This window comes from Salmo salar, chromosome ssa18 (assembly GCF_905237065.1).
Source record: "Salmo salar chromosome ssa18, Ssal_v3.1, whole genome shotgun sequence".
In the NCBI taxonomy this organism is placed as follows: domain Eukaryota; kingdom Metazoa; phylum Chordata; class Actinopteri; order Salmoniformes; family Salmonidae; genus Salmo; species Salmo salar.
Window position 1 is genome coordinate 66,207,235 of NC_059459.1, and position 25,035 is coordinate 66,232,269.

General features: G+C 43.2%; 2 protein-coding genes across 2 annotated transcripts; one reads left to right on the forward strand and one right to left on the reverse strand.

The window, feature by feature from the left end:
- The first annotated feature begins 716 nt into the window (after nucleotides 1–716).
- Nucleotides 717–13,826, forward strand: LOC106577770 (interferon-induced very large GTPase 1-like). The gene is given in 6 exon segments (XM_045700588.1): nucleotides 717–841; nucleotides 2,010–2,104; nucleotides 6,075–6,201; nucleotides 6,661–6,921; nucleotides 7,191–8,426; nucleotides 8,429–13,826. Coding segments are annotated over 6 exon segments (5,277 nt in total). The 5' UTR covers nucleotides 717–756; the 3' UTR covers nucleotides 11,902–13,826.
- LOC106577765 (perforin-1) lies at nucleotides 13,779–24,988 on the reverse strand. Its single transcript, XM_045701407.1, has 7 exons — nucleotides 24,860–24,988; nucleotides 24,107–24,477; nucleotides 16,298–16,461; nucleotides 15,966–16,185; nucleotides 15,723–15,862; nucleotides 15,177–15,600; nucleotides 13,779–14,504 (listed from the first exon to the last, which is right to left on the reverse strand). Exons 1-7 carry the CDS (start codon nucleotides 24,864–24,866, stop codon nucleotides 14,031–14,033), a joined length of 1,800 nt encoding a protein of 599 aa, XP_045557363.1. The 5' UTR covers nucleotides 24,867–24,988; the 3' UTR covers nucleotides 13,779–14,030.
- Between the last annotated feature and the right edge of the window lie 47 nt (nucleotides 24,989–25,035).

Consider the following 25,035-nt stretch of genomic DNA (forward strand, 5'->3'; position numbering starts at 1 on the left):
CACCGGTTTGTGTCAAGAACTGCAGCGCTGCTGGGTTTTTCACGCTCAACAGTTTCCCGTGTGAATCAAGAATGGTCAACCACCTAAAGGACAACAAGCAAATATTAGGAAGGTGTTCTTAATGTTTGTTAACTCAGTGTATATTAACCATTACACCAACTAGTCTGCTAAATGTTCATTCATGTTCCTGTTCATTCTTGAATCTGTCTCGCCCTACGCTGACTCGCCCAAACTCACCCTAATTTTGTATTTATCCGCTTGTGTTCTCATTTCAGTGAAACCGAAAGAAAGCACAGACGGACTGAACCAAATGATAACCAAATGATGCTCTAAATGTTTTTTTCTCTCACATGAATGACATTCTAATAGCGTAGGATAAAGTTATATGTGAATGCAGGGACCTACTGACAATGTGGTGGCATGAATGTTAGCTTATTAGGCACAATAAAAAACAGATAGTCAATCTTGCACATGGTTCATCCCAAAGGAAGACCCTGGAACATTTGATTATCCGTTGTCGTTTTAGCTGGAGTGTGATCAAAAGGTGAGTTGTGTCGCAGGTGACTCAGGTTTATCAAACTCTTTCATGGCTTAAATCACAAGGCAAATTAAGAAGTTGTAATCTTTATTTTAAGTAAATCTATCACAGAAGCACATTCCATACTAAGCATGCTATACTATAGCCTACGAATGCAAATGTTTGATATAATCTAATTATTTTATTGACGTCCATTGTGTGGTAGACATTTTCTGAAAATGGAGTGTCTTCGATGTAACACGCTTTGTGAGGTGGGACAGACGTTTTGTTTGAGATGCAACGCAATCGTCGAGGGAGAGCGAGGTAGGTACTGTAGCCTCGGGCCTTTTTTTAGAAGAGTCCTAGTGAGTCAGTCTTGTCTGCCTTATTTTTTATTCAGTATTGTTAAAATACACACTGTATTCATTCGAACAACAATCTCTTCACATTCACAAGTAGATTGAATACATTTACAAATCAAATAAAAAACAATGCATCAATTGTAGAAAAGGGAGGCATTATTAGCCTTCTAGGAAGTTAAAAAGTGTTAGCAATTTCATCATTTTCTTGGCTTTGTTTTTGATACATTATTTACAATGTATCTATCAAACACATGACAATTGAGCTTTTATTCATTTCATTTTATGAATATTATATTTTACCTGTCTATATATAACCCTTTTATTACATGATAGTCTATCAAACAAGTGACAATTGGGCTTTTGATTATTCATTTTATGAATATTACATTTTGCCAATAATATTCATCAAATGAAATGGAATGATCAAAAGCACAATTGTCACGTTTGATAGACTTTAAAAAGTACTGTCATTATTTACAAAGTATGAATAACAATAAAGCCAAGAAAATTGCTAACACTTTTTAACTGGCTTAAATCACAGGGTACTCTGCTTTTTATAGAGAAAGTAAAATCTGGTGAAATTAGTCTTTGCCTAAATATTTGCCTTGCTAATGTGTTAATGGCTCGCCTCATGATTTCAGGGCAAGTTTATAGGCCCTGTCCACTATTGCTTAGGGATGTTCATGTTTGGTAACCAATAAACAGGTAGAACATGTCGTTAAGTTTTGATCTAGGAACCAAATATCTGCACCATCAACACCGTTGCATTGTGAGAAGGTATTAACCGTAGAAGATGTTAACCAATGTTCACAGTTAGCCAGTGTTATATAAATGCAAGCTGAAAAGTCCCAGTGGCCTCGCCTTGGCATCAATTCAGAGCAGCTGCACTGATGCCATGGCCCAGTGAGTCACTGGAGCCGGGCCGTGGTGGTAGAAACACAAAAGTCTGAGTCTTTTTGGTAAAACACTGGGGTAAATCATCAGTGGAAATTCTCCATTAGTGCTTTTTCTCTTTGCTGCGATATAACAGAAAATAAATAATCGTATAATGTTTCACCGTCATTTTAATGTGCTGGAACATTAATTGGCATTGTAACATGAGCTCATCTATTACCCCAAACGTATTTCAGACCCAGGCAGTCTGAAAGATGTGGCTGTTGACTGGGGTAGGAGTAGGACAGCTGAAGACACCCCCCTGCCAATGGATTGTTTCTCAGATGAAGAGGTAGGGTGTGCTTTTGTGCTTTCACACTTGTAAACAGGCCCAGGAGGATGAAACTTCCAGGTTTTAGCAGATAGAGATGTGCAGGGCCGGCGTTACGGATGGGCCTTAGGGGGCTTGGCCCGCCCTACCGTATCTCCTTCCAAATAAAATATTGAACTATTGATCATTTATTTGACCGAGACGTGCACTGACAGAAAGACACATCGATCTTAGATAAATCCTCCGAGTGAGCGCAACTGTGCCCCCTGTCTCAGTATGTGTAGATCATATATCTGATGTTGTGTGGACAAAAAGAGTATGGCATGTCATGGACTACATATTTAAGACAGAGGGGCACTGTTTTCCGGTGAGAGGAGAGAGGAAGAGGCTGAGTGAGAGGGCTCACTCTCGTCAAAATCTGTCCAGAATAAGCCCAATGCATTTCTATTGGCATAATATGCACATATAAGCTTGTTGCCTGCCTTCCCGCCTTTGGGACAATGATTCCCATTGTTAGGGTGGAGACATGAGCATCTCATCATCATATAAAGATCTCTGGTTTCAGCCACTTGCGAATTGGAAAGGAAAGTTGGCTGGTGCAGAGTGCACTGTTCGGATGCTGGCTTCCCCAAAAGTCAATTGATGTTTTTGCCAAAGTTATACAATTACTGTCTAAATAAAATCATTCAAAATACTTCAGCAGAGAGCTTGACTTAGCCACAGAGGATCTTCTTGAAAAAAAATAGCTGTGGATTGCCTATTTGGGAAGCACGTGTGGCAATAAGCCTAGCTGATTATTGAGTTGTGGCTGTCAGTGAAAAGCATCTAAATATACAGTGCCTTCAGAAAGTATTCACACCCCTTGACTTTTTTCAAAATTTTTTGTGTTACAACCTGCATTTAAAATGGATAAAATGTAGATATTTTTGTCACTGGTAAACACACTACCCCATAATGTGTTTTTAGACATGTTTGGGGCTGGGGAGTTTGGGACTGGGGAGGTTTGAAGGATAAATAAGAAACGGATTGGAGCTAAACACAGACAAAATCCTAGAGGAAAACCTGGTTCAGTCTGCTTTATACAAGACACTGGGAGATGAATTCACCTTTCAGCTGGGCAATAACCTAAAACACAAGTCCAAATCTACACTGGCATTGCTTAGCAAGAAGAGAGTGAATGTTCCTGAGTGGCTGAGTTACAGTTATGACTTAAATCTACTTGAAAATATATGGTAAGACCTGAAAAAGTATGTCTAGCAATGATTAACAAACAATTTGACAGTTTGAAAAGAATAATGGGCAAATGTTGCACATCCAGGTATAGAGTTCTTAAAGACTTACCCAGAAAGACTCAGCTGTAATTGCTGCCAAAGGTGCTTCTACAAAGTATTGACTCAGGGGTGTGAATACTTATGTAAATGAGACATTTCTGCATTTCATTTTCAAGAAATTTGCAAAAATGTCTAAAAACATGTTTTCACTTTGTCATTGTGTGAGATTGTGTGTACTTTTTTTAATCCATTTTGAATTCTGTCTGTAACAATACAAAATGTGGAATAAGTCAAGAGGTATGAATACTTTCTGAAGGCACTGTATGTGTGACGATAATGTCTTGAATATAATTTTAAATGTTTTGACAAGAAGAAGGGGAGAGTTGTGTGGCAACGATACAGTGTGTCTCTCTCCAGAACTCAACTATCCACAATGTGCTCAGCTGTCTCCCTCCAATTATAATATATATTTTTTACCCCTATTTCTCCCCAATTTCGTGGTATCCAATTGGTAGTCATCGCTGCAACTCCCGTACGGACTCGGAAGAGGCGAAGGTCAAGAGCCGTGCGTCCTCCGAAACACAACCCAACCAAGCCGCACTGTTTCTTGACACAATGCCCACTTAACCCAGAAGCCAGCAGCACCAATGTGTCGGAGGAAGCAGCTGGGGACCGTGTCAGCGTACACTGCGCCCGGCCCGCCACAGGAGTTGCTAGTGCACGATGGGACAAGGACATCCCTGCCAGCCGGGATCGATTTGGAGGTGGCGGGTCCGTCAGGGTCTGGGGCGGTGTATCACAGCATCATCGGACTGAGCTTGTTGTCTTTGCAGGCGATCTCAACGCTGTGCGTTACAGGGAAGACATCCTCCCTCATGTGGTACCCTTCCTGCAGGCTCATCCTGACATGACCCTCCAGCATGACAATGCCACCAGCCATACTGCTCGTTCTGTGCGTAATTTCCTGCAAGACAGGAATGTCAGTGTTCTGCCATGGCCAGCGAAGAGCCTGGATCTCAATCCCATTGAGCGGGTCTGGGACCTGTTGGATCGGAGAGTGAGGGCTAGGGCCATTCCCCCCAGAAATGTCCGGGAACTTGCAGGTGCCTCGGTGGAAGAGTGGGGTAACATCTCACAGCAAGAACTGGCAAATCTGGTGCAGCCCATGAGGAGGAGATGCACTGCAGTACTTAATGCAGCTGGTGGCCACACCAGATACTGACTGTTACTTTTGATTTTGACCCCCCCCCCCCCTTTGTTCAGGGACACATTATTCAATTTATTTGAGTCACATGTCTGTGGAACTTGTTCAGTTTATGTCTCAGTTGTTGAATCTTATGTTCATACAAATATTTACACATGTTAAGTTTGCTGAAAATAAACGCAGTTTACAGTGAGAGGACGTTTCTTTTTTTGCTGAGTTTACATAGACTTGGAATCACTGGCCACTTTAATAATGGAACACTAGTCACTTTAATAATGTTTAAATAATGTTTACATACTGCTTTACTCATCTCATATGTATATACTGTATTCTATTCTACTGTATTTTAGTCAATGCCACTCCGACATTGCTTGATCTAATATTTATATATTTCTTAATTCCATTCTTTTACTTTTAGAATTGTGTGTATTGTTGTGAATTGTTTTTAGATACTACTGCACTGTTAGATACTACTGCACTGTTAGATATTACTGCACTGTTAGATACTACTGCACTGTTGGAGCTAGGAACACAAGCATTTCGCTACACCCACAACAACATCTGCTAAATATGTGTATGTGACCAATCAAATTTGATTTGATGTAAAGTTGCGAGTTCGCTAGCGACAGCTTCAGGCCAGACCCAACTGATTGATTTGATATGATGTTGCACTTCACTAGCGATGTCTCAAGTACAGACAGATAGAAATTTGACGATGGAAGTTATAGGCCTACTACTACATTGGCCTATAGGCTATCTGAGTTCTATGCTCTCATTTCTTTAGCCGCCAATGGATCGTGGTGTATCCATGTGTCCATATGGCAGAGGCATATGCTCTCACATTAGTTTACATTTAACTTTGAGATTTTTTTTTTGCATTTTAATTCAGATTTATGATTAACCACGTGACAATGATTTTGATAAACAAAAACTTTATTATTGAAATGACACCCATTAAAAGAATCTGAACATATAAGCATAGGATGTCCCGTGAAAAGAAAATGCCGCCTATGGAAATCAAATGCCCGTCCAACTGATTTGTTCTGGCGCCGGCCATGGAAATATGCTGTATAACTTGTTATAATTAAGCAATACGGCACAAGGGGGTGTGGTATATGGCCAATATAACGCGGCTAAGGGCTGTTCTTAAGCATAACGTATCAAGGAGTGCCTGGATACAGCCATTAGTTGTGGTATATTGGACATGTACCACAAACCCCAGAGGTGTCTTATTGCTATTATAAACTAGTTACCAACATAATTAGAACAGTAAAAAGTCATTTTTGGTCACACCTGTGGTATACAGTCTGATATACTACAGCTTTCAGCCAATCAGCATTCAGGCCTTGAACCACCCAGTTTCTAATACAGAATTAATAACCTTGTCAGTACATTTTTTTTTTTTTACATCTTTTATCAAGGACATTGCCATTTACAATGTGAAATCATTCAATTGACTGACATTCCAAAGGATAAAACCCTTCATTCTTGCCTGTAATTTTCTTTCCATTTGAAGGAATTTCATGATGCCAGTGATCAATTCTTTGACTTCTACCTTGGGGAAGATGAGGACACATCTCAGAGAGTACAAGCTAATGATCTAGAACCAGAGCCAGCTAAACAGATGGATGCTGCTGTAGCAGGTACTTCAATAATATTAGAGGAAATTATATAATTTACAATATACTATATCTCAGAGTTATTGTCAAGCTTGGAGTATATTTTATCACTTGCTTTTTCCAATCACATGAAAACACTGCATGTATGCTTATTTGGGTAGTTGTAATTGTATTGTTGTAACCAGTGGCTTAATGGAAGGTAAGCTCACGTTAATGCTGGTTTCGCACCTTTTTTATTTGCATGAGCGTTTACCCAACTATTGCTGAAAAATGCTATGAAAATATAGGGAGCATTACTTTATTCACTGCGAACGGCGAACAGCATTTACCCACCTATTTTTTTCACCACATCACTGACTGTGACTGTCAAGTAAGTACAATGATTCAAACATGTCCTCTTGCATTACAGGGAGAATGATATTTCATTTGTGTTTTCATTATTCCAGTTATAATTGATTGGGTCCTTTTTTGTTTTTTTTGCAGAACCTGTGCCACCGGAAAAGATAAAGATAGATTATGTCAGCAGTGAATCAGTGTCTCTGAGTTGGGACAAACGTGTTGGTGTTCCTGAGGCATGTCTTGTGACCTGTTCCTGTGACGGAGAGGAAGTCCAGAAGATAACAACTGTATCCAACACCCTGACGTTCTCCAGTCTGAGTCCAGGTGTCAAGTACTCCTTCCACGTCTCTACGGTGCTGAAGAACGGGACCAAAAGCAAGTCTGCTGTGACATATGCACGCACAAGTGAGTACTCAAAACATCTTTCACTCGTTTTAGATTGTCTATGCCCAGGGTGCCAAAGGTTTTAACTCACTACTAGCACAACAACAGTAGGGATGATGCAGTATAATAGCATTTATTTATAACCTTTTCATGCCTGAAAAGAGAGTTGTGTTGAAAACTCTTCAATATGTATAGTCACTTCACTTGACCAATATTTTCAGGATTGTGAATGGCTGCTATAACTATTTTCCATTGCCCATAGACTCATAACTTTTTGCTTTCTTCCACAGAGCTGTCCTCCCCCGGAGAGATAACAGTTCACTATGTTGAGAAGCTCACCCTGAGCACTGTGCTGCAGATTGATGAGAAGACCGTCGACGATGAACCAGCTCAGACTCACTCAGCCCTGCCATGGACTTTCCTAAAGAGGTTAATGATGGTTAATGTAACAGCTAGAAGTGTGAAATGTACCTCATCAGGAGGTGAGGAAAGTTGTGATGCAGACCTAGATGTGGAGAGTCTGTTTAATAACTTGGACTCTAGTAATGTTGTGAACCCTTTAGACGTTGTTACTGCTCTCTTTCTTTGCTCTAATGGTTTTCTGCAGCAAGAGATGACCTTGAAAATGTCAATGTGTCAGTTTTCAGTACCCCTTCTTCTCCCCAATTGTGACACAGAAAAGTGCACGCTCATGCTTTGGGCAATGCGAGACATTGTCAAGAAGTTCAGACCTCATTCATTGGCAGACCCAAGAGGATTTGTTGAAGACAGGATTGTTCTGTCTGACCTCCCCATGGTCTCTTTCGTCAGATTGGGCAAATGCTCCTTGTCCAAGTCGCAGATTCTGAACAAGCTTCTGAGTAATCCCCAACAGTATCATGATACATTTGTCCACCACGATATGGAATGCGGTGATAGCCCAAGGAGGATATCCAATGGATTGGTTGAGATAAGCTGGTACCTCCCAAGTGGGAAAAAAAATATTGACATTTTTGGTGAAGCTGTTGCTGTAACCAATCTGAGAGGGGACATCAGTTCCTTTGAGACCCAGTACTCCTTTCTTTGTCAGACCTCTGCAGCAGTCTTTGTGTTCTTTGACAACCTGGACAACAAGTACAAGCTACTGACCAGCCAACACACCAAGGCACAGCTGTTTCTGGTGGGTAACCCACAGAGCAAGAGTTTCAGCATTGATGCTTTAAAGAAAACAGCAGCAGAGTTGAACTTGAAGAAAAGCAACATCATCCTGAAAACCAAACAGATGAATGATGCAGACTTTGTGAAGAACCTGCGAAACACAGTTGGTCAGGTGATCAAGAATTCAAAGTCCAGAATGCCATTGGAGCAGATCGCTGAAGTGGCACACGAGCTTGGGATTTTGGTTGATGAGGACTGCCAAGAATGTCAGAGTGCCAAGCAAAAAGCTGATGGAATTACCTCAAACATACATGACACCCCACAGTATAAGGAACGTCAGCTTCCCTTGCAAGGACAGATCTGGAAGGAGCTGGCACGTCTAGAGAAGAGGAATGCAGACTGCGGAAAGCTGGGAACCAGAACCTAGAGATGTACAAAAGTGAACTGCAAACAGAGAAGAGACAACTTAGGGAACAGCAAAGATTGTATGACATGTCAGAGGCAATGACCTGCTTCATACATGGAATATCAGGCACAGGGCTAGAAAGGTCCTACTTCTTGAAATGGATGAGAATGAACCTGGACAATATGGCTCGTAAAAACCTTTCTGGCCTTAGGGACCTGTACAAAGAAAAGTCTCAGAATTGGTCTGAAAACCAAGATGAAATTGCATACCTTGATAGACAGATTTCAAACAGTTCTTTGGGAACCGAACATTTCCTACGTGAAATGGGTCAACTGTACGAATCTGCAGTCTTACTGGGAGAAACTGAAGAGTCACGGCAACAACTGCAGCACCTGCCCAAACTATGTGCTGAGCTGCTTCTGGATGGGTTTCCTCTGGAGCTGGTGGACGGAGACGCGTCCAACATACCTCTGAGATGGGTGAGTGATGTGCTGCATCAGCTCAATGTCTTGGTGAAACCGAAGAACAAGATCCTGGTGGTAACCGTTCTAGGTGTTCAGAGCACAGGAAAGTCCACTCTACTGAATACAATGTTTGGAGTGCAGTTCGCAGTCAGTAGTGGCAGATGCACAAGAGGGGCCTTCATGCTTCTCATCAAAGTCAAAGAGGACTTCAAGAAAGAGCTGAACTGCGATTTCCTTGTGATCATCGACACAGAAGGACTGAAGTCTCCAGAGTTGGCACAGCTGGATGACAGCTATGAGCATGACAACGAGCTAGCCACATTCGTTGTTGGGCTAAGTGATGTCACAATAATCAATATTGCCATGGAGAACTCGATTGAGATGAAGGACATCCTGCAGATCGTCGTCCACGCTTTTCTCCGAATGAAAGAGGTGGGAAAGAAACCCAGGTGCCAATTTGTCCACCAGAACGTGGCAGATGTCTCGGCACATGACAAGAACATGAGAGACTGGAAAATGCTCTTGGAGCAATTGAATGAGATGACCCAGGCAGCAGCCAGAATGGAAAACAAGGAGGAGAACATGAGCTTCACAGATGTGATGGAGTACAACCCAGAGACTGGTAACTGGTACATCCCTGGACTTTGGCATGGAAACCCTCCAATGGCACCTGTCAATGCCGGATACAGCGAGTCCGTCTACGAGTTCAAAAAGAACATGATCAAGGTCTTCCAGAACTGTGAAGCCTCTGGGAACAACATCATGGACTTTCTGGAGTGGACAAAAAGCCTTTGGAATGCTGTGAAGTATGAAAACTTCATCTTCAGCTTCAGAAACAGCCTGGTGGCTGATGCCTACATGAAGTTGTGCATTGAGTTCAACAAGTGGGAATGGTCTGTCAGAAAACACATGCACACATGGATGACAAGTGCTGAAACAAGGATTTCCAACTTTGGAACAATAGCAATGAAATCTCAAACAGGAGATGTGAGGGATTTTCTCTGTCAATTGAAAAGTGCAGCCTCAACGGAACTTATCAAATGGGAGAAGACCATTCTTGACAACCTGACCAAGTACTACGAACAGACAGAGGGCCATGTCTATCTTGTGGAGAGATACAGAGAGGATTTTGTAAACAGCACCAAAAGTATGAAAAGGGAGATGGAAAACTCTATAATGAGTAAACTGGAAGCTGCTGTTGAGATTCGACAAGGAATGAATAAGCTTGACGGAATCAAGAAAAAACATACAGCCGTGATGGAGGAGAAGGTGCTGAAGTTGCTTGAGGACTGCAGAAAGAGCCATTCTGAGCGGTCAGAGAAGGACCTTGATAGAGAATTTGAAAAGGTATGGGAGGAAACCGTGCAGGAGCTCTCTTTTACAGGATTAAAGAAACGAGACATTGTGAGCGATGTTTTCAACCAGCTCCGGTCTAACATGAAGCAGAAGGGAGGTTCAGTGAATGAAAAGCTGAACAAAGAGAAACTTGAAGATCATGGAAAAGAACCCTTCATAGTCACTCCAGAGGGGTTTTTCAAGAGATTAATTACGGGGATTTATATGGATGAGCACACAAGAAAAACCCAGGCCATGGCAGACAACCTTATAGAGATATGCAAACAATTTGTGAATGAGAAGATCCAAAATAAAACAGATTACAATGACACATACATTCAAGAGATCATACACATGATTGAAGAGAAGTTGAACGCCAACAGAAATCTTGGAACAAGCGATAAATTTGAAGTCTCCATTAAATTGTACATTTGTGGGTTTGCATCCAGGGCTTTCCAATCAATGCATGAACAGTTCATATGTGACAATAATCCTCGTTTGTGCCTTGAACAGTTCAAAGGTAAATACTTGGCGAACTTCAAAGACTTGTTCAATGGACAAGATCAGTGTCGGAAGAAATCTGTGGAGTTCACCAACCTGTGTCTTAAACCTGCAGTAGAAGTCTATGTTGCCAGTTCCCTGGGTCCGGAAATTGTTGACGAAATGCTGACAGGACAGAATGCCTTTCAATTCAGCTCTCGGACATTTTTCCAGTACTCTATCCTGAAGCAACTACTGTCAGAATTCAACTTTGCCAACTACGTGAGCTACACTTGTCACTATGAAGCCTTTGTCAAGAATTGGATTTTGGGTGAAATGTTGAAACGATTTTCACAAGGGAAAAAAATGTTTGAGTTGGAAGACTGTCAACTCAAAGGGATCATCAGAGTCATCACTGAGGCAATCACAAAAGTACAGACGAATAAGAATGGCAACATAAAGGAATTAATTCAGGACATATGCAGGGAACTTGGAGAGAAGCTGGTCATCCCACAAGATGCATTGGAAGCCACCATGATCCTCAACAATTCCAACCAGGAACAGTTTTCCTACTGGCTCAAAACATCTGTGGTGGAGATGGAACAGTCTCTGAGAGAAGAATTCAGAAATGCAACAGATGTAAGTAAGAAATTGGAACAAATGAGGATTAAACCACAGAATATCCTGTTCACAAGAGTGTTTGGCTGCGGGAAGCAGTGTCCATTCTGCAAGTCACCATGCGAGGCAGGAGGGGAGGCCCACAATGATCACTGTGCTTCAATACACAGACCACAGGGACTTGGTCGATACAGGTTTGATGGTTCAAAGGAACTCGTGACTGATATCTGCTCCTCCTCTGTGTTCAGTGAGAGTTCTTTCAGATGCTATGAGACAAATGGAAAATACCACCCTTTCAAAAAGTACAGAGACATTTTTCCCAATTGGCATATTCCAGCAGATCCCAGCATACAAGCCTCAGACTACTGGAAATATGTGATGGCAAAATTCAACAAGGAATTTTCCAAAGAGTATGATGCATGCCCAGGAGATATCCCCCCTGCCTGGAAATTGATCACAAAGGAACAGGCAGAAAAGAGCCTTAGAGAGTCTTTTAGCATTACTAATGCTTTGAGTCCCACGGTATCGCCAGCGCATTTTAGTGCTTCTAACCCCTTTTAAACATTGTGTGTTTTAGCTACAGACTGGTGTTTCTTTTGCATTCTTCTACATAGAAGATCATTGTACATCCCAGGACATAGTGGCTCAGCGGTCTAAGGCACTGCATCTCAGTGCAAAAGGTGTCACTAAGGTGTCACCCTGGTTCGAATCCAGGTTGTATCACATCTGTCTGTGATTGGGAGGCTCATATGGCGGCGCACAATTGGCCCAGCGTCGTCCAGGTTTGGCATGGGTAGGCCGTCATTGTAAATAATAATTTGTTCGTAACTGACTTGCCTAGTTAAATAAAACATTTGGTCTATAATACTGTAATAAGCTCACAAAATTGTTGTCACAAACTCCCCATAGTTGTCACTGGAATAATATGGTATAACATTTTAATGTGAGGCTAAATATGAGGGCAGAGTAAGCAGAAGAATGAAAGTAGTGAATTTCAGGTATATCGTCCAGGGATCCCTGCGTCTGAAAAAGTTTATAATTGAGAGCCCATTCATCCTCTCGATGAGGAATAGCATCTTGAAGAGTAATAATGTGTCGGACCATAGTAAAAAAAAAAAAAAGAAGCCGTTGCCGGTAAGAGAAATTGACAGATTTAACACTAAACAAAGAAGATACATTTATAATAAAGATGCTTAAATATGCTTAAATCTGATTCTGTTTCAGGTTTTAGTTTACAGAATCAAGACAAGGCATCTGTTTCATCACTAAGCAGAATAGTCTAATCGAAGAGCCACCAAATGGTGGTTGGAATGATAATCTGTTATACACTGTGCCTCAGCTTCTTTGCTTGAAAGCAATTCGCAAAAGATACATCAGTCCTTGAACTTGATATGTAACTATCAGTCTACTTTGGCAGGCACTGACAACAATCAACAAGGAATCTGTTTTCTGATGCGAACTGCAGAATATTGCCTCTTGAAGTCAACCCTTTTTTGAGAATCTTCTACATTTAAGTAATGGTAGTATTTACAGAGAATAATTTTCTAATTATGTTTTGTATTTGTGCTAGTATTAATTTACAGTTTGGGGTTTTTATGTGTTTTTTATCTTTCATTTTTCTGTAACATTGGGTTTGGTAAAATCAAGCATGGTCTGATATTTAACTTACACTTCTGTGATTCAGGAAAGTGTTGAGAAACCATTGAATTGGAAAATTGTGGTGTTCTCTGAGAATATAATACTTTTCTTAACGTTTCACTTTTCTAAGAGACTTTGAGATTATATTGTCTCTGTGAAATATCACTGCTTAGCTATTTGTAGTAGCTGAATAGTAAGATTAAATTGTGTACTTACAATACTATACCCTGAAGTACACACATAATCATCCTGATGCCTCCTACTGTCAGGGTTGGGTTCAATTCAATTTCAAGTCTGGTCAATTCAAAAAGTGAACCAAACGCCAATTCAAATTCTAATTTTTCCTAATAGAAGTGATCTGGAATTTTAGTGTGCTGTACATCCTGATCTGACGGGAGTTGAAATGCAATTGACCCCAACCCAGCTTAATGTATTAGTATTTCCCACCAAATATATTCCATAATAAACGAATCACTTTCTTGTATAATATATCAATGGAAAATAATCTTAACAGTGAGTCCTTGAACTGGTCCAGTTGGTCAATGAGGAGGTGCAGTCAACAACAGCTATGATTGTCTTTTAACAAAGTAGGCTACACCAACTGTAGTAAACTTTCCTTTTTAAAATGTATTCAATGATTATATACTTAGAGAAAAATAGCTTCCATTGAATACAACACAAAAGCAGCACATTGATTTTCAAGTGAGGGTCAATGAATTGATATACTGGACTACCAGCTGAATATTTCAAATCAAGTAGCTTTTTATTGCTGTGGTAGCACAAACAACATGGCACAGTCATGAGAGAATGAAAATACAAAAGTTTAATGCATTACATTTCATGTTGTAATTGTACATGGCCTCTATCAAGTAAACATACTAAAATTCAAATAAACCATTACCTTCAGAAATACATATACTTTGGATGTTTTTGTTGATGATTTCTGGTTCAGAACAATAGTTTAGAAATTGTATGCATTAAGGTTAGACATGCCAGGCTGTTTATAATGCATAGCATAGCGGTTTTGAGAGCAGGGAGACATGATGTGAGATTCATGTGGTTTTTCCGTAAAGGTGACCATTAGCCTTCTGCTTAACCACGAAAGCCAGGGGGTCTCCTAGGGGACGGCCCATCCGGATGTGAGCCAGCAGATCCTGGGTCATGTTGAGGGCATTGCGGGAGGTGTAGAGGTCAGAGAGGTCAGAGTTCATCCCAGATGGGACATACTCCCCACAGTTGGAGCCCCCAAGTCCTGGGGCACAGTCGACCTTGTAGGAAAAGTACAGGGTTCCATGATTCATGGGACACATGCTGTTGTGAGAACCCACTAAGATGGGCCGGACGCTGCACTCCCCCAGAAGGTCGTTCCACCACTTGAACCAGTGTTTGTCTTCATCGTACACAGCAAACTTCAGCTCGCTCGCCAGGGAGAGCTTGACGTTTTCGAAGTATAAGGCTTTGTTCCAGGCAGGGTTGTCATTGTTGTAGATCACATTAGTCTGCATAGCTTTGTCATCCATGAACACCTTGACGGATCAAACCAAATCAAACTTTATTTAAAGCTACAGTATGTGATTCGAAAAATGACAAAACCGGGCCCCCGCCACTTGTTTTGGTACATACTGTACACTACGTGGCTAAAAGTATGTGGACACCTGCTCACTGAACATCTCATTCCAAAATCATAGCAATTAATATGGAGTTGGTCCTCCCTTTGCTGCTATAACAGCCTCTACTCTTGGGCTTTCCACTAGTTGTTGGAACATTGTTGCGGGGACTTGCGTCCATTCAACCACAAGAGCATTAGTGATGTCAGGCACTGATGTCGGTGTTCCAAATCATCCCAAAGGTGTTTGATGGGGTTGAGGTCAGGGCTCTGTGTAGGCCAGTCAAGATCTTCCACACCGATCTTGACAAACAATTTCTGTATGGACCTCACTTTGTGCATGGTGCCATTCTACTGCCAATGTTTGTCTATGGAGATCTCATGGCTCTGTGCTCAATTGTGTAAACCTGTCAGCAACGGGTGTAGCTGTAATAGCAGAATCCACAAATTTGAAGGTGTATCCACATACCTTTGGCCATGTAGTGTAGCTGAGGGATGGGGCAACGGAAATGTAAATCACATCAAATCCTAGTTTTTAGCATTAAAGTGCACTTCATAGTAAGTTAAAATAATAAAATAAAATAGATAATACCTTGACGAAGCCGTCGGTCTGGGAGGTGGTGTCCCCCCAGAGGCCCCTGGCGTACTTCACGGTGACGGTAAGGTGGGCCAGGCCCTTCTCCTGCGGGCAGCACTGGCTGGTCATCTCCTTGCTGGCCTTGCACACACACTGGCAGGAGTCGTGGGCACTGGAGCTGGAGCCTCCCTTGCACTTCCCAGAGCAGCGCTTGACCAGAGCGTGTTCCAGGATGTAGTCCTCCACAGCCTTCTTCAGCCCAGCCCTCTTCTTGGCCTGCTTCACCAATAGGTGGAGGGGGTGGAGGGAGTAGTTGATGACGTCAGGGATAGTCTTCAGGCTGCTCGCCCAATCAGCGAAGGCCTTGGAGTTTCCACCCGTTTGGGAGAAGAGCAGGTCGGGCGTCCCGTCCGTCTCTCCCCCCACCACCTCGGTAAACCTGTTTGTTTATCATTAGTCATGTTTTGTCTTGAACGAGGACCACAATGGAAATATGTGTTTTATAAGTCTTGTATAATGCCCATTAACCCCCAAACTCTTTCAAATCAAAATCAATCGAACCTCTCTTGGAAGGTGCTGCTGAAGCGGTCCTTGGTGTCACGTTTCTTAAGGTCCTTCTTGCAGAACTTGGTCTCTGTCTTGAATTCGGCTGATCCGGTACTGGTGGCGACGGAGGCCTCAGCCTCAAGACAGTCCTTGACCTGGATTATTATTGTTTTTAACGTAATGTACATTTTCTTTAAATAAATAAAAATACATAGATAAATACATTTACTAATATATTTTGATTAAAAAGTACTTGACCTCGTTCTCGTTGTAGCCACTCAGGGCCGCCTGGCACACTCGCAGGGAGGTCACACTCTTCACCCGCCCCCCCAGGAGAACCTTCTTGATGAAGTGGGTGCCAAAGTTGTCAAGAAAACGTCTGTAGTCAACCTTGGTCTTGTCAGTGTAGAGGGGGGGCAGGAGGCCCAGGGAGCGAGAGAACTCAGGGTGCAGGGGAGGGTCATTTAGCAGGCGGTAACTGAGAGAGAAACACACAAGATGGAGAGTTTATAGCCTGTAGAGAGCAGTGTTGGTTCTATAAAGTTAAACTTCTATAATACAAGTGATGTTATATTTATAAGGTATATCACCTGTAATAAGAGCAGTGTATATCCTGTTTGATGAAGCTGTACTTGTCCTTCTTCGACTGGCTCATCACCGTTTTGGCAGCTCTGGAGTGGGTGCCCCCCACCATGACCGACCCCTTAGCCTGGGGGGTCATAATGTCCAGACCAATCTTCCAACTGACATCTACCTACACATTGGTGGTGGATAAGGTGAGTTTACCCACATAAAGCACTTTGAGCATTGGGAAAAGAGCTATACATCAAATCAAATTTTATTGGTCACATACGCGAGTGTAGCGAAATGCTTGTGCTTCTAATTCCGACAGTGCAGTGATATCTAACAATTCCCAACAGCTACGTAATACACACAAATCTAACAAGTAACCTAACAATTCCCCACCAACAACTCACAAATTTAAAGGGGTGAATGACAATATGTACATATAAATATATGGATGAGCGATTGCCGAGCGGCATAGGCAAGATGCAGTAGATGGTATATACACTGCTCAAAAAAATAAAGGGAACACTTAAACAACACAATGTAACTCCAAGTCAATCACACTTCTGTGAAATCAAACTGTCTACTTAGGATCAACACTGATTGACAATAAATTTCACATGCTGTTGTGCAAATGGAATAGACAACAGGTGGAAATTATAGGCAATTAGCAAGACACCCCCAATAAAGGAGTGGTTCTGCAGGTGGTGACCACAGACCACTTCTCAGTTCCTATGCTTCCTGGCTGATGTTTTGGTCACTTTTGAATGCTGGCGGTGCTTTCACTCTAGTGGTAGCATGAGACGGAGTCTACAACCCACACAAGTGGCTCAGGTAGTGCAGCTCATCCAGGATGGCACATCAATGCGAGCTGTGGCAAGAAGGTTTGCTGTGTCTGTCAGTGTAGTGTCCAGAGCATGGAGGCGCTACCAGGAGACAGGCCAGTACATCAGGAGACGTGGTGGAGGCCGTAGGAGGGCAACAACCCAGCAGCAGGACCGCTACCCCCGCCTTTGTGCAAGGAGGAGCAGGAGGAGCACTGCCAGAGCCCTGCAAAATGACCTCCAGCAGGCCACAAATGTGCACGTGTCTGCTCAAACGGTCAGAAACAGACTCCATGAGGGTGGTATGAGGGCCCGACGTCCACAGGTGGGGGTTGTGCTTACAGCCCAACACCGTGCAGGACGTTTGGCATTTGCCAGAGAACACCAAGATTGGCAAATTCGCCACTGGCGCCCTGTGCTCTTCACAGATGAAAGCAGGTTCACACTGAGCACATGTGACAGACATGACAGAGTATGGAGACGCCGTGGAGAACGTTCTGCTGCCTGCAACATCCTCCAGCATGACCGGTTTGGCGGTGGGTCAGTCATGGTGTGGGGTGGCATTTCTTTGGGGGGCCGCACAGCCCTCCATGTGCTCGCCAGAGGTAGCCTGACTGCCATTAGGTACCGAGATGAGATCCTCAGACCCCTCGTGAGACCATATGCTGGTGCGGTTGGCCCTGGGTTCCTCCTAATGCAAGACAATGCTAGACCTCATGTGGCTGGAGTGTGTCAGCAGTTCCTGCAAGAGGAAGGCATTGATGCTATGGACTGGCCCGCCCGTTCCCCAGACCTGAATCCAATTGAGCACATCTGGGACATCATGTCTCGCTCCATCCACCAACGCCACGTTGCACCACAGACTGTCCAGGAGTTGGCGGATGCTTTAGTCCAGGTCTGGGAGGAGATCCCTCAGGAGACCATCCGTCACCTCATCAGGAGCATGCGCAGGCGTTGTAGGGAGGTCATACAGGCACGTGTAGGCCACACACACTACTGAGCCTCATTTTGACTTGTTTTAAGGACATTACATCAAAGTTGGATCAGCCTGTCGTGTGGTTTTCCACTTTAATTTTGAGTGTGACTCCAAATCCAGACCTCCATGGGTTGATAAATTGGATTTCCATTGATTATTTTTGTGGGATTTTGTTGTCAGCACATTCAACTATGCAAAGAAAAAAGTATTTAATAAGATTATTTCATTCATTCAGATCTAGGATGTGTTATTTTAGTGTTCCCTTTATTTTTTTGAGCAGTGTATTTTTATTTTACCTTTTATTTAACTAGGCAAATCACTTATTTTCAATGATGGCCTAGGAACAGTGGGTTAACTGCCTTGCTCAGGGGCAGAACGACAGCTCAGGGGCAGAATGTCAGCTCGGGGATTCAATCTTGCAACCTTTCAGATACAAGTCCAACACTCTAACCACTAGGCTACCTGCCACCCCAAATACAGTACATACATGTGATATGAGTAATGTAAGATATGTAAACATTATTAAAGTGACATTATTTAAAGTGGCATTATTAAAAGTGACTAGTGATCCATTTTTTCAACTGTCCAGTGATTTGGCCTCAGTGTAGGCAGCAGCCTCTCTGAGTTAGTGATGGATATTTAACAGTCTGATGGCCTTGAGATAAAAGCTGTTTTTCAATCTCTCAGTCCCAGCTTTGATGCACCTGTGCTGACCTCGCCTTCTGGATGATAACGGTGTGAACAGGCAGTTGTTGTTGTTGTCCTTGATGATCATTTTGGCCTTCCTGTGACATTTTGGCCTTCCTGTGACATCGGGTGAAATTGGTGTCATGGAGAGCAGGTAGTTTGCCCCCGGTGATGCGTTGTGCAGACCGCACCACCCTCTGGAGAGCCTTGCAGTTGAGGGCGGTGCAGTTGCCGTACCAGCCTGACAGGATGCTCTCGATTGTGCATCTGTAAAAGTTTGTCAGGGTTTTGGGTGACAAATTTCTTCAGCCTCCTGAGGTTGAAGAGGCGCTGTTGCGCCTTCTTCGCCACAGTGTCTGTGTGGGTGGACCATTTCAGTTTGTCTGTGATGTGTACACCCAGTAACTTAAAACTAATGTCTTTGTCCTGAAGCAAAAACCAACTAGCCTGGAGCTAGCCTTTGCTAAGCCCATCTCCCGACTAGCCGAAGAGGTCCATCAGCCACTCCTTGGGCTACAATACCTATTTTGCTAATTGGCCTGGACCCTCGCCGACCCAATACGACTGGACTACCGACGTAATTCGACCAAGGTTTTTTTTTCAACTGGCTCCTCCGTCGCGACATACCCTGAATGCCCATCTGCTAGCCGCGGCCCGCTAGCTGTCTCGGGCATATTGGACTGTTAGCTTAAGAGGCCCATCGGACAAATTCTTTGGCCACTATACCTATTTTGCCAATTGGCCTGGACCCTTTCACCACACGGGGCCCTGCTGATCCACGACGACTGGTCTGCCGACGTTACAGCACGACTTACAACTGACTTCTTCCATTGCGATGTCCCTCTAAGCCCCTTCTGCTAGCTTGCTAGCCCCAGCCCGCAATGCTGCCTGAATCGCCGGGTTTCCGGCCCACCTGAGCCACTCACTAGACCCCTATGATCACTCGGCTATGCATGCCTCTCCCTAATGTCAATATGCCTTGTCCATTGCTGTTTTGGTTAGTAATTATTGCCTTATTTCACTGTAGAGCCTCTAGCCCTGCTCAGTATGCCTTAGTTAACCCTTTAGTTCCACCTCCCACACATGCGGTGACCTCACCTGGTTCAATTTTTTTTTACCAGGAACAGATATAACCATTGGTTCACTCCAGACCTGACTGCCCGTGACCAGCACAAAAACATCCTGTGGCGTTCTGCATTAGCACCGAATAGCCCCCGCGATATGCAACTTTTCAGGGAAGTTAGGAACCAATATACACAGGCAGTTAGGAAAGCAAAGGCTAGCTTTTTCAAACAGAAATATGCATCCTGTAGCACAAATTCCCAAAAAGTTCTGGGACACTGTAAAGTCCATAGAGAATAAGAGCACCTCCTCTCAGCTGCCCACTGCACTGAGGCTAGGAAAAACTGTCACCACTGATAAATCCACGATAATTGAGAATTCAATAAGCATTTTTCTATGGCTGGCCATGCTTTCCACCTGGCTACCCCTACCCCGGTCAACAGCCCTGCGCCCCCCACAGCAACTTTCCCAAGCCTCCCACATTTCTCCTTCACCCAAATCCAGATAGCTGATGTTCTGAAAGAGCTGCCAAATCTGAACCCCTACAAATCAGCCGGGCTATACAATCTGGACCCTCTCTTTCTAAAATGATCCGTCGAAATTGTTGCAACACCTATTACTAGCCTGTTCAACCTCTCTTTTGTATCGTCTGAGATCCCAAAAGATTGGAAAGCTGTCATCCCCCTCTTCAAAGGGGGAGACACTATAGACCCAAACTGCTACAGACCTATATCTATCCTACCCTGCCTTTCTAAGTTCTTCGAAAGCCAAGTTAACAAACAGATCACCGACCATTTTGAATCCCATACCTTCTCTGCTATGCAATCTGGTTTCCAAGCTGGTCATGGGTGCACATCAGCCATGCTCAAGGTCCTAAACGATATCATAACCGCCATCGATAAGAGACAATACTGTGCAACTGTATTCATCGACCTGGCCAAGGCTTTCGACTCTGTCAATCACCACATTCTTATCGGCAGACTCAACAGCCTTGGTTTCTCAAATGACTGCCTCGCCTAGTTCACCAACTACTTCTTAGACAGAGTTCAGTGTGTCAAATCGGAGGGCCTGTGGTCCGGACCTCTGGCAGTCTCTATGGGGTGCCACAGGGTTCAATCCTCGGGCCGACTCTTTTCTCTGTATATATCAATGATGTCGCTCTTGCTGCTGGTGATTCTCTGATCCACCTCTACGCAGACGACACCATTCTGTATACTTCTGGCCCTTCTTTGGACACTGTGTTAACCTATCTGGGCTAGGGGGCAGTATTTTCACAGCCGGATGAAAAATGTACCCAATTTAAACAGGTTACTACTCTGGCCCAGAAACTAGAATATGCATATTATTAGTAGATTTGGATAGAAAACACTCTGAAGTTTCTAAAACTGTTTGAATGGCGTCTGTGAGTATAACAGAACTCATATGGCAGGCAAAAACCTGAGAATATTCCAAGCAGGAAGTGGAAAGTCTGAGAATTGTAGTTCTTCTTTTGATTCTCTATCGAAACTACAGTGTCTGTGGGGGACGTTGCACTTCCTAAGGCTTCCATTGGCTGTCTAAAGCCTTCAGAAAGTGGTTTGAGCATTTTCCTGTCACTGGGCAGATAATAGGAGCTCAGTTACTGAGTGGTCTGCCTGGCAACAAAGGGATTGGATATGCTCGGTCCCGCTCCCCTCCTTCTTTTTCTTCTTGAATGAATATGCTATTGTCCGGTTGGAATATTATCGCAATTTCACGTTAAAAATACCATAAAGATTGATTTTAAACAGCGTTTGACATGTTTCTAAGTACGGTAATGGAACATTTGGACTTTTCGTCTCTCGTTCCGCACTCGCGAGTTATGCCTTTGGATAAGTGATCTGTACGCACGAACAAAACGGAGGTATTTGTACATAAATATGGATTATTTCGAACAAAAACAACATTTCTTGTGGAAGTAGCAGTCCTGGGAGTGCATTCTGACGAAGATCAGCAAAGGTAAGAGAATATTTCTAATACTAATTCTAAGTTTAGGTTGCCCCGAACTTGGTGGGTGTCTGAATAGCTCGCCGTGATGGCTGAGCTATGTACTCAGAATATTGAAAAATGTGCTTTCTCCGTAAATCTATTTTAAAATCTGACACAGCGGTTGCATCCAGGGGTAGTCTATCTATAATTCTTAAAATAATTGTTATATATTTTGTCAACGTTTATGATGAGTATTTTTGTAAATTGATGTGCACATTCACCGGACGTTTTGGTGGGAATATATTTTCTGAACATTACGCGCCAATGTAAAATGCTGTTTTTGGATATAAATATGAACTTTATCGAACAAAACATACATGTATTGTGTAACATAATGTCCTAGGAGTGTCATCTGATGAAGATCGTCAAAGGTTAGTGCTTCATTTAGCTGTGTTTTGGGTTTTATTGACACATGTCCTTGCTTGGAAAATGGTTGTGTGATTATTTTTGTCTATGTACTCTCCTAACATAATCTAATGTTTTGCTTTCGCTGTAAAGCCTTTTTGAAATTAGACAATGGGGTTATATTAAAGAGAAGTTTATCTTTAAAATGGTGTAAAATAGTTGTATGTTTGAGAAAGTTGAATTATGACATTTTGTTGTTTTTGAATTTTCCGCCCTGATATTTCACTGGCTGTGTCCCGCAGGTGGTAGCCCATGGAAGTTAACTAACCTCCAGACGAGCTTCAATGCCATACAACTCTCCTTCCGTGGCCTCCAACTGCTCTTAAATGCAAGTAAAACTAAATGCATGCTCTTCAACCGATCGCTGCCCACACCTGCCCGCCTGTCCAGCATCACTACTCTGGACGGGTCTGACTTAGAATATGTGGACAACGACAAATACCTAGGTGTCTGGTTAGACTGTAAACTCTCCTTCCAGACTCACATTAAGCATCTCCAATCTAAAATTAAATCTAGAATAGGCTTCCTATTTTGCAACAAAGCATCCTTCACTCATGCTGCCAAACATATCCTCGTAAAACTGACCATCCTACGGATCCTTGACTTTGCAGATGTCATTTTCAAAATAGCCTCCAACCCTCTACTCAGCAATTTGGATGCAGTCTATCATAGTGCCATCTGTTTTGTCACCAAAGCCCCATATACCACCCACCACTGCGACCTGTATGCTCTCGCTGGCTGGCCCTCACTTCATATTCGTCGCCAAACCCACTGGCTCCAGGTCATCTATAAGTCTTTGCTAGGTAAAGCCCCGCCTTATCTCAGCTCACTGGTCACCATAGCAGCACCCACCCGTAGCACGCGCTCCAGCAGATATATTTCACTGGTCACCCCCAAAGCCAATTCCTCCTTTGGCCGCCTTTCCTTCCTCTGCTGCCAATGACTGGAACGAACTGCAAAAATCACTGAAGCTGGAGACTCATATCACCCTCACTAGCTTTAAGCACCAACTGTCAGAGCAGCTCACAGATCACTGCACCTGTACATAGCTCATCTGTAAACAGCCCATTCAACTACCTCATCCCCATACTGTTATTTATTTTATTTATTTATTTTGCTCCTTTGCACCCCAGTATCTCTACTTGCACACTCATCTTCTGCTTTGCTTTATCTTGGCCCTAATCTATGCATTTCACATGACTGGGGATACAGATATGCATCTGTTGGTCACCGACACCTTCAAATAAATGGGCCTCATAATGAGCTTCAGGATCTCATCACGGTATTTCTGTGTATTCAAATTGCCATTGTTTAATGCAATTGCGTTCGTTGTCTGTAGCTTATTCCTGCCCATACCATAACCCCACCATGGGGCGCTCTGTTCACAATGATGACATCAGCAAACCGCTCATCCACATGATGCCATATATGTGTTCTATGGTTGTGAGGCCGGTTGGACGTACTGACAAATTCTCTAAAACGACAAAGGCGACTTATGGTAGAGAAATTAACATTACATTCTCTGGCAACAGCTCTGGTGGACATTCCTGTAGTCAGCATGCCAATTGCACGCTCTCTCAAACCTTGAGACATCTGTGGCATTGTGTTTTGTGACAAAACTGCACATTTTAGAGTGACCTTTTATTGTCCCATGCACAAGGTGCACCTGTGTAATGATCATGCTGTTTAATCAGCTTCTTGGTATGCCACACCTGTCAGGCGGATGGATTATCTTGGCTAAAGAGAAATTACCACTAACAGGGATGTAAACAAATTTGTTCACAACATTTCAGAGAAATAAGGTCTGAGTTTAGTAGTAGTAGTAGTTGTAGCAGCAGTAGTAGCAGTGGTAGTAGTAGTAGTAGTATTACCTCTGTCTGGCTGCTGCTCACAAACGCCTCGCTGGAGTCGTACACCATGCTGGCTAACTTCATGTTGCACTTCTGCGAGGGACGCCAGTCCACCACAGCCGCAGGCAGCCTCTGAGCCTGTCTATCCATGAAAGGGTTAACACAGAGGGTACAGGTCCCGTTACCAGTCTTCCTCCAGGTGTCCACGTCGATGACATAGGCCTGCTTACGTTCCATGGTGACAACGTCGAAACCCTCGCCCGCCAGGTTGGTACCGGGAGCTGACAGCGCAGCCTTGCACTCCGCTGGCCGGCCCGTGGTGCACGAGGACAGGACAGGGGACAGCCACGCTCCCCACAGCCACAGCAGGGCAACCAGAGAAGTCTGTGTGCCTGGAGAGGAGAAGGTAGATATTACATTACATTTAATTCAAGGTCAATTCCAGTGGTAAACTTATTACAAATATCAATGTTTCCAGTCCTCAAAATGTGGCGCTATTTGATTTGACTAGCGGAAACAGTGTTAATTCCAGGGTACATATGCTCCCGTGGGAGACCATGGTTCGATCCCTGAGTCAACTTCTTCAACTGCTCACCTTTCATCTTTCTCCTTACTCACTTCACCTCTGTAACTAATTTATCTCCTTTAAACTATACAATGTGTAGGGTGAGCAGACTCCTGTTCCCCTACAAAAAGAAAGGGGAGGAAAAAAAGAAGTGTTGCTCTCTTTTGGAGACATACTTAGAGAGTAAGTATAGCTATATTACCTCTTACCTGACATAATATCAATCACAATCTCTTGGTGATGATGATGGGTTTGATGAAGATGATCCTGGAACAATGGAGCATTCTGTGTCTGTCTGTCTGATGTCTGACTGACTGACTAACTGACTACAGGGAAACAAACAGCAAGATGTTAACTGTGGGTTCCATCCTGGAGGCTGCGTTTT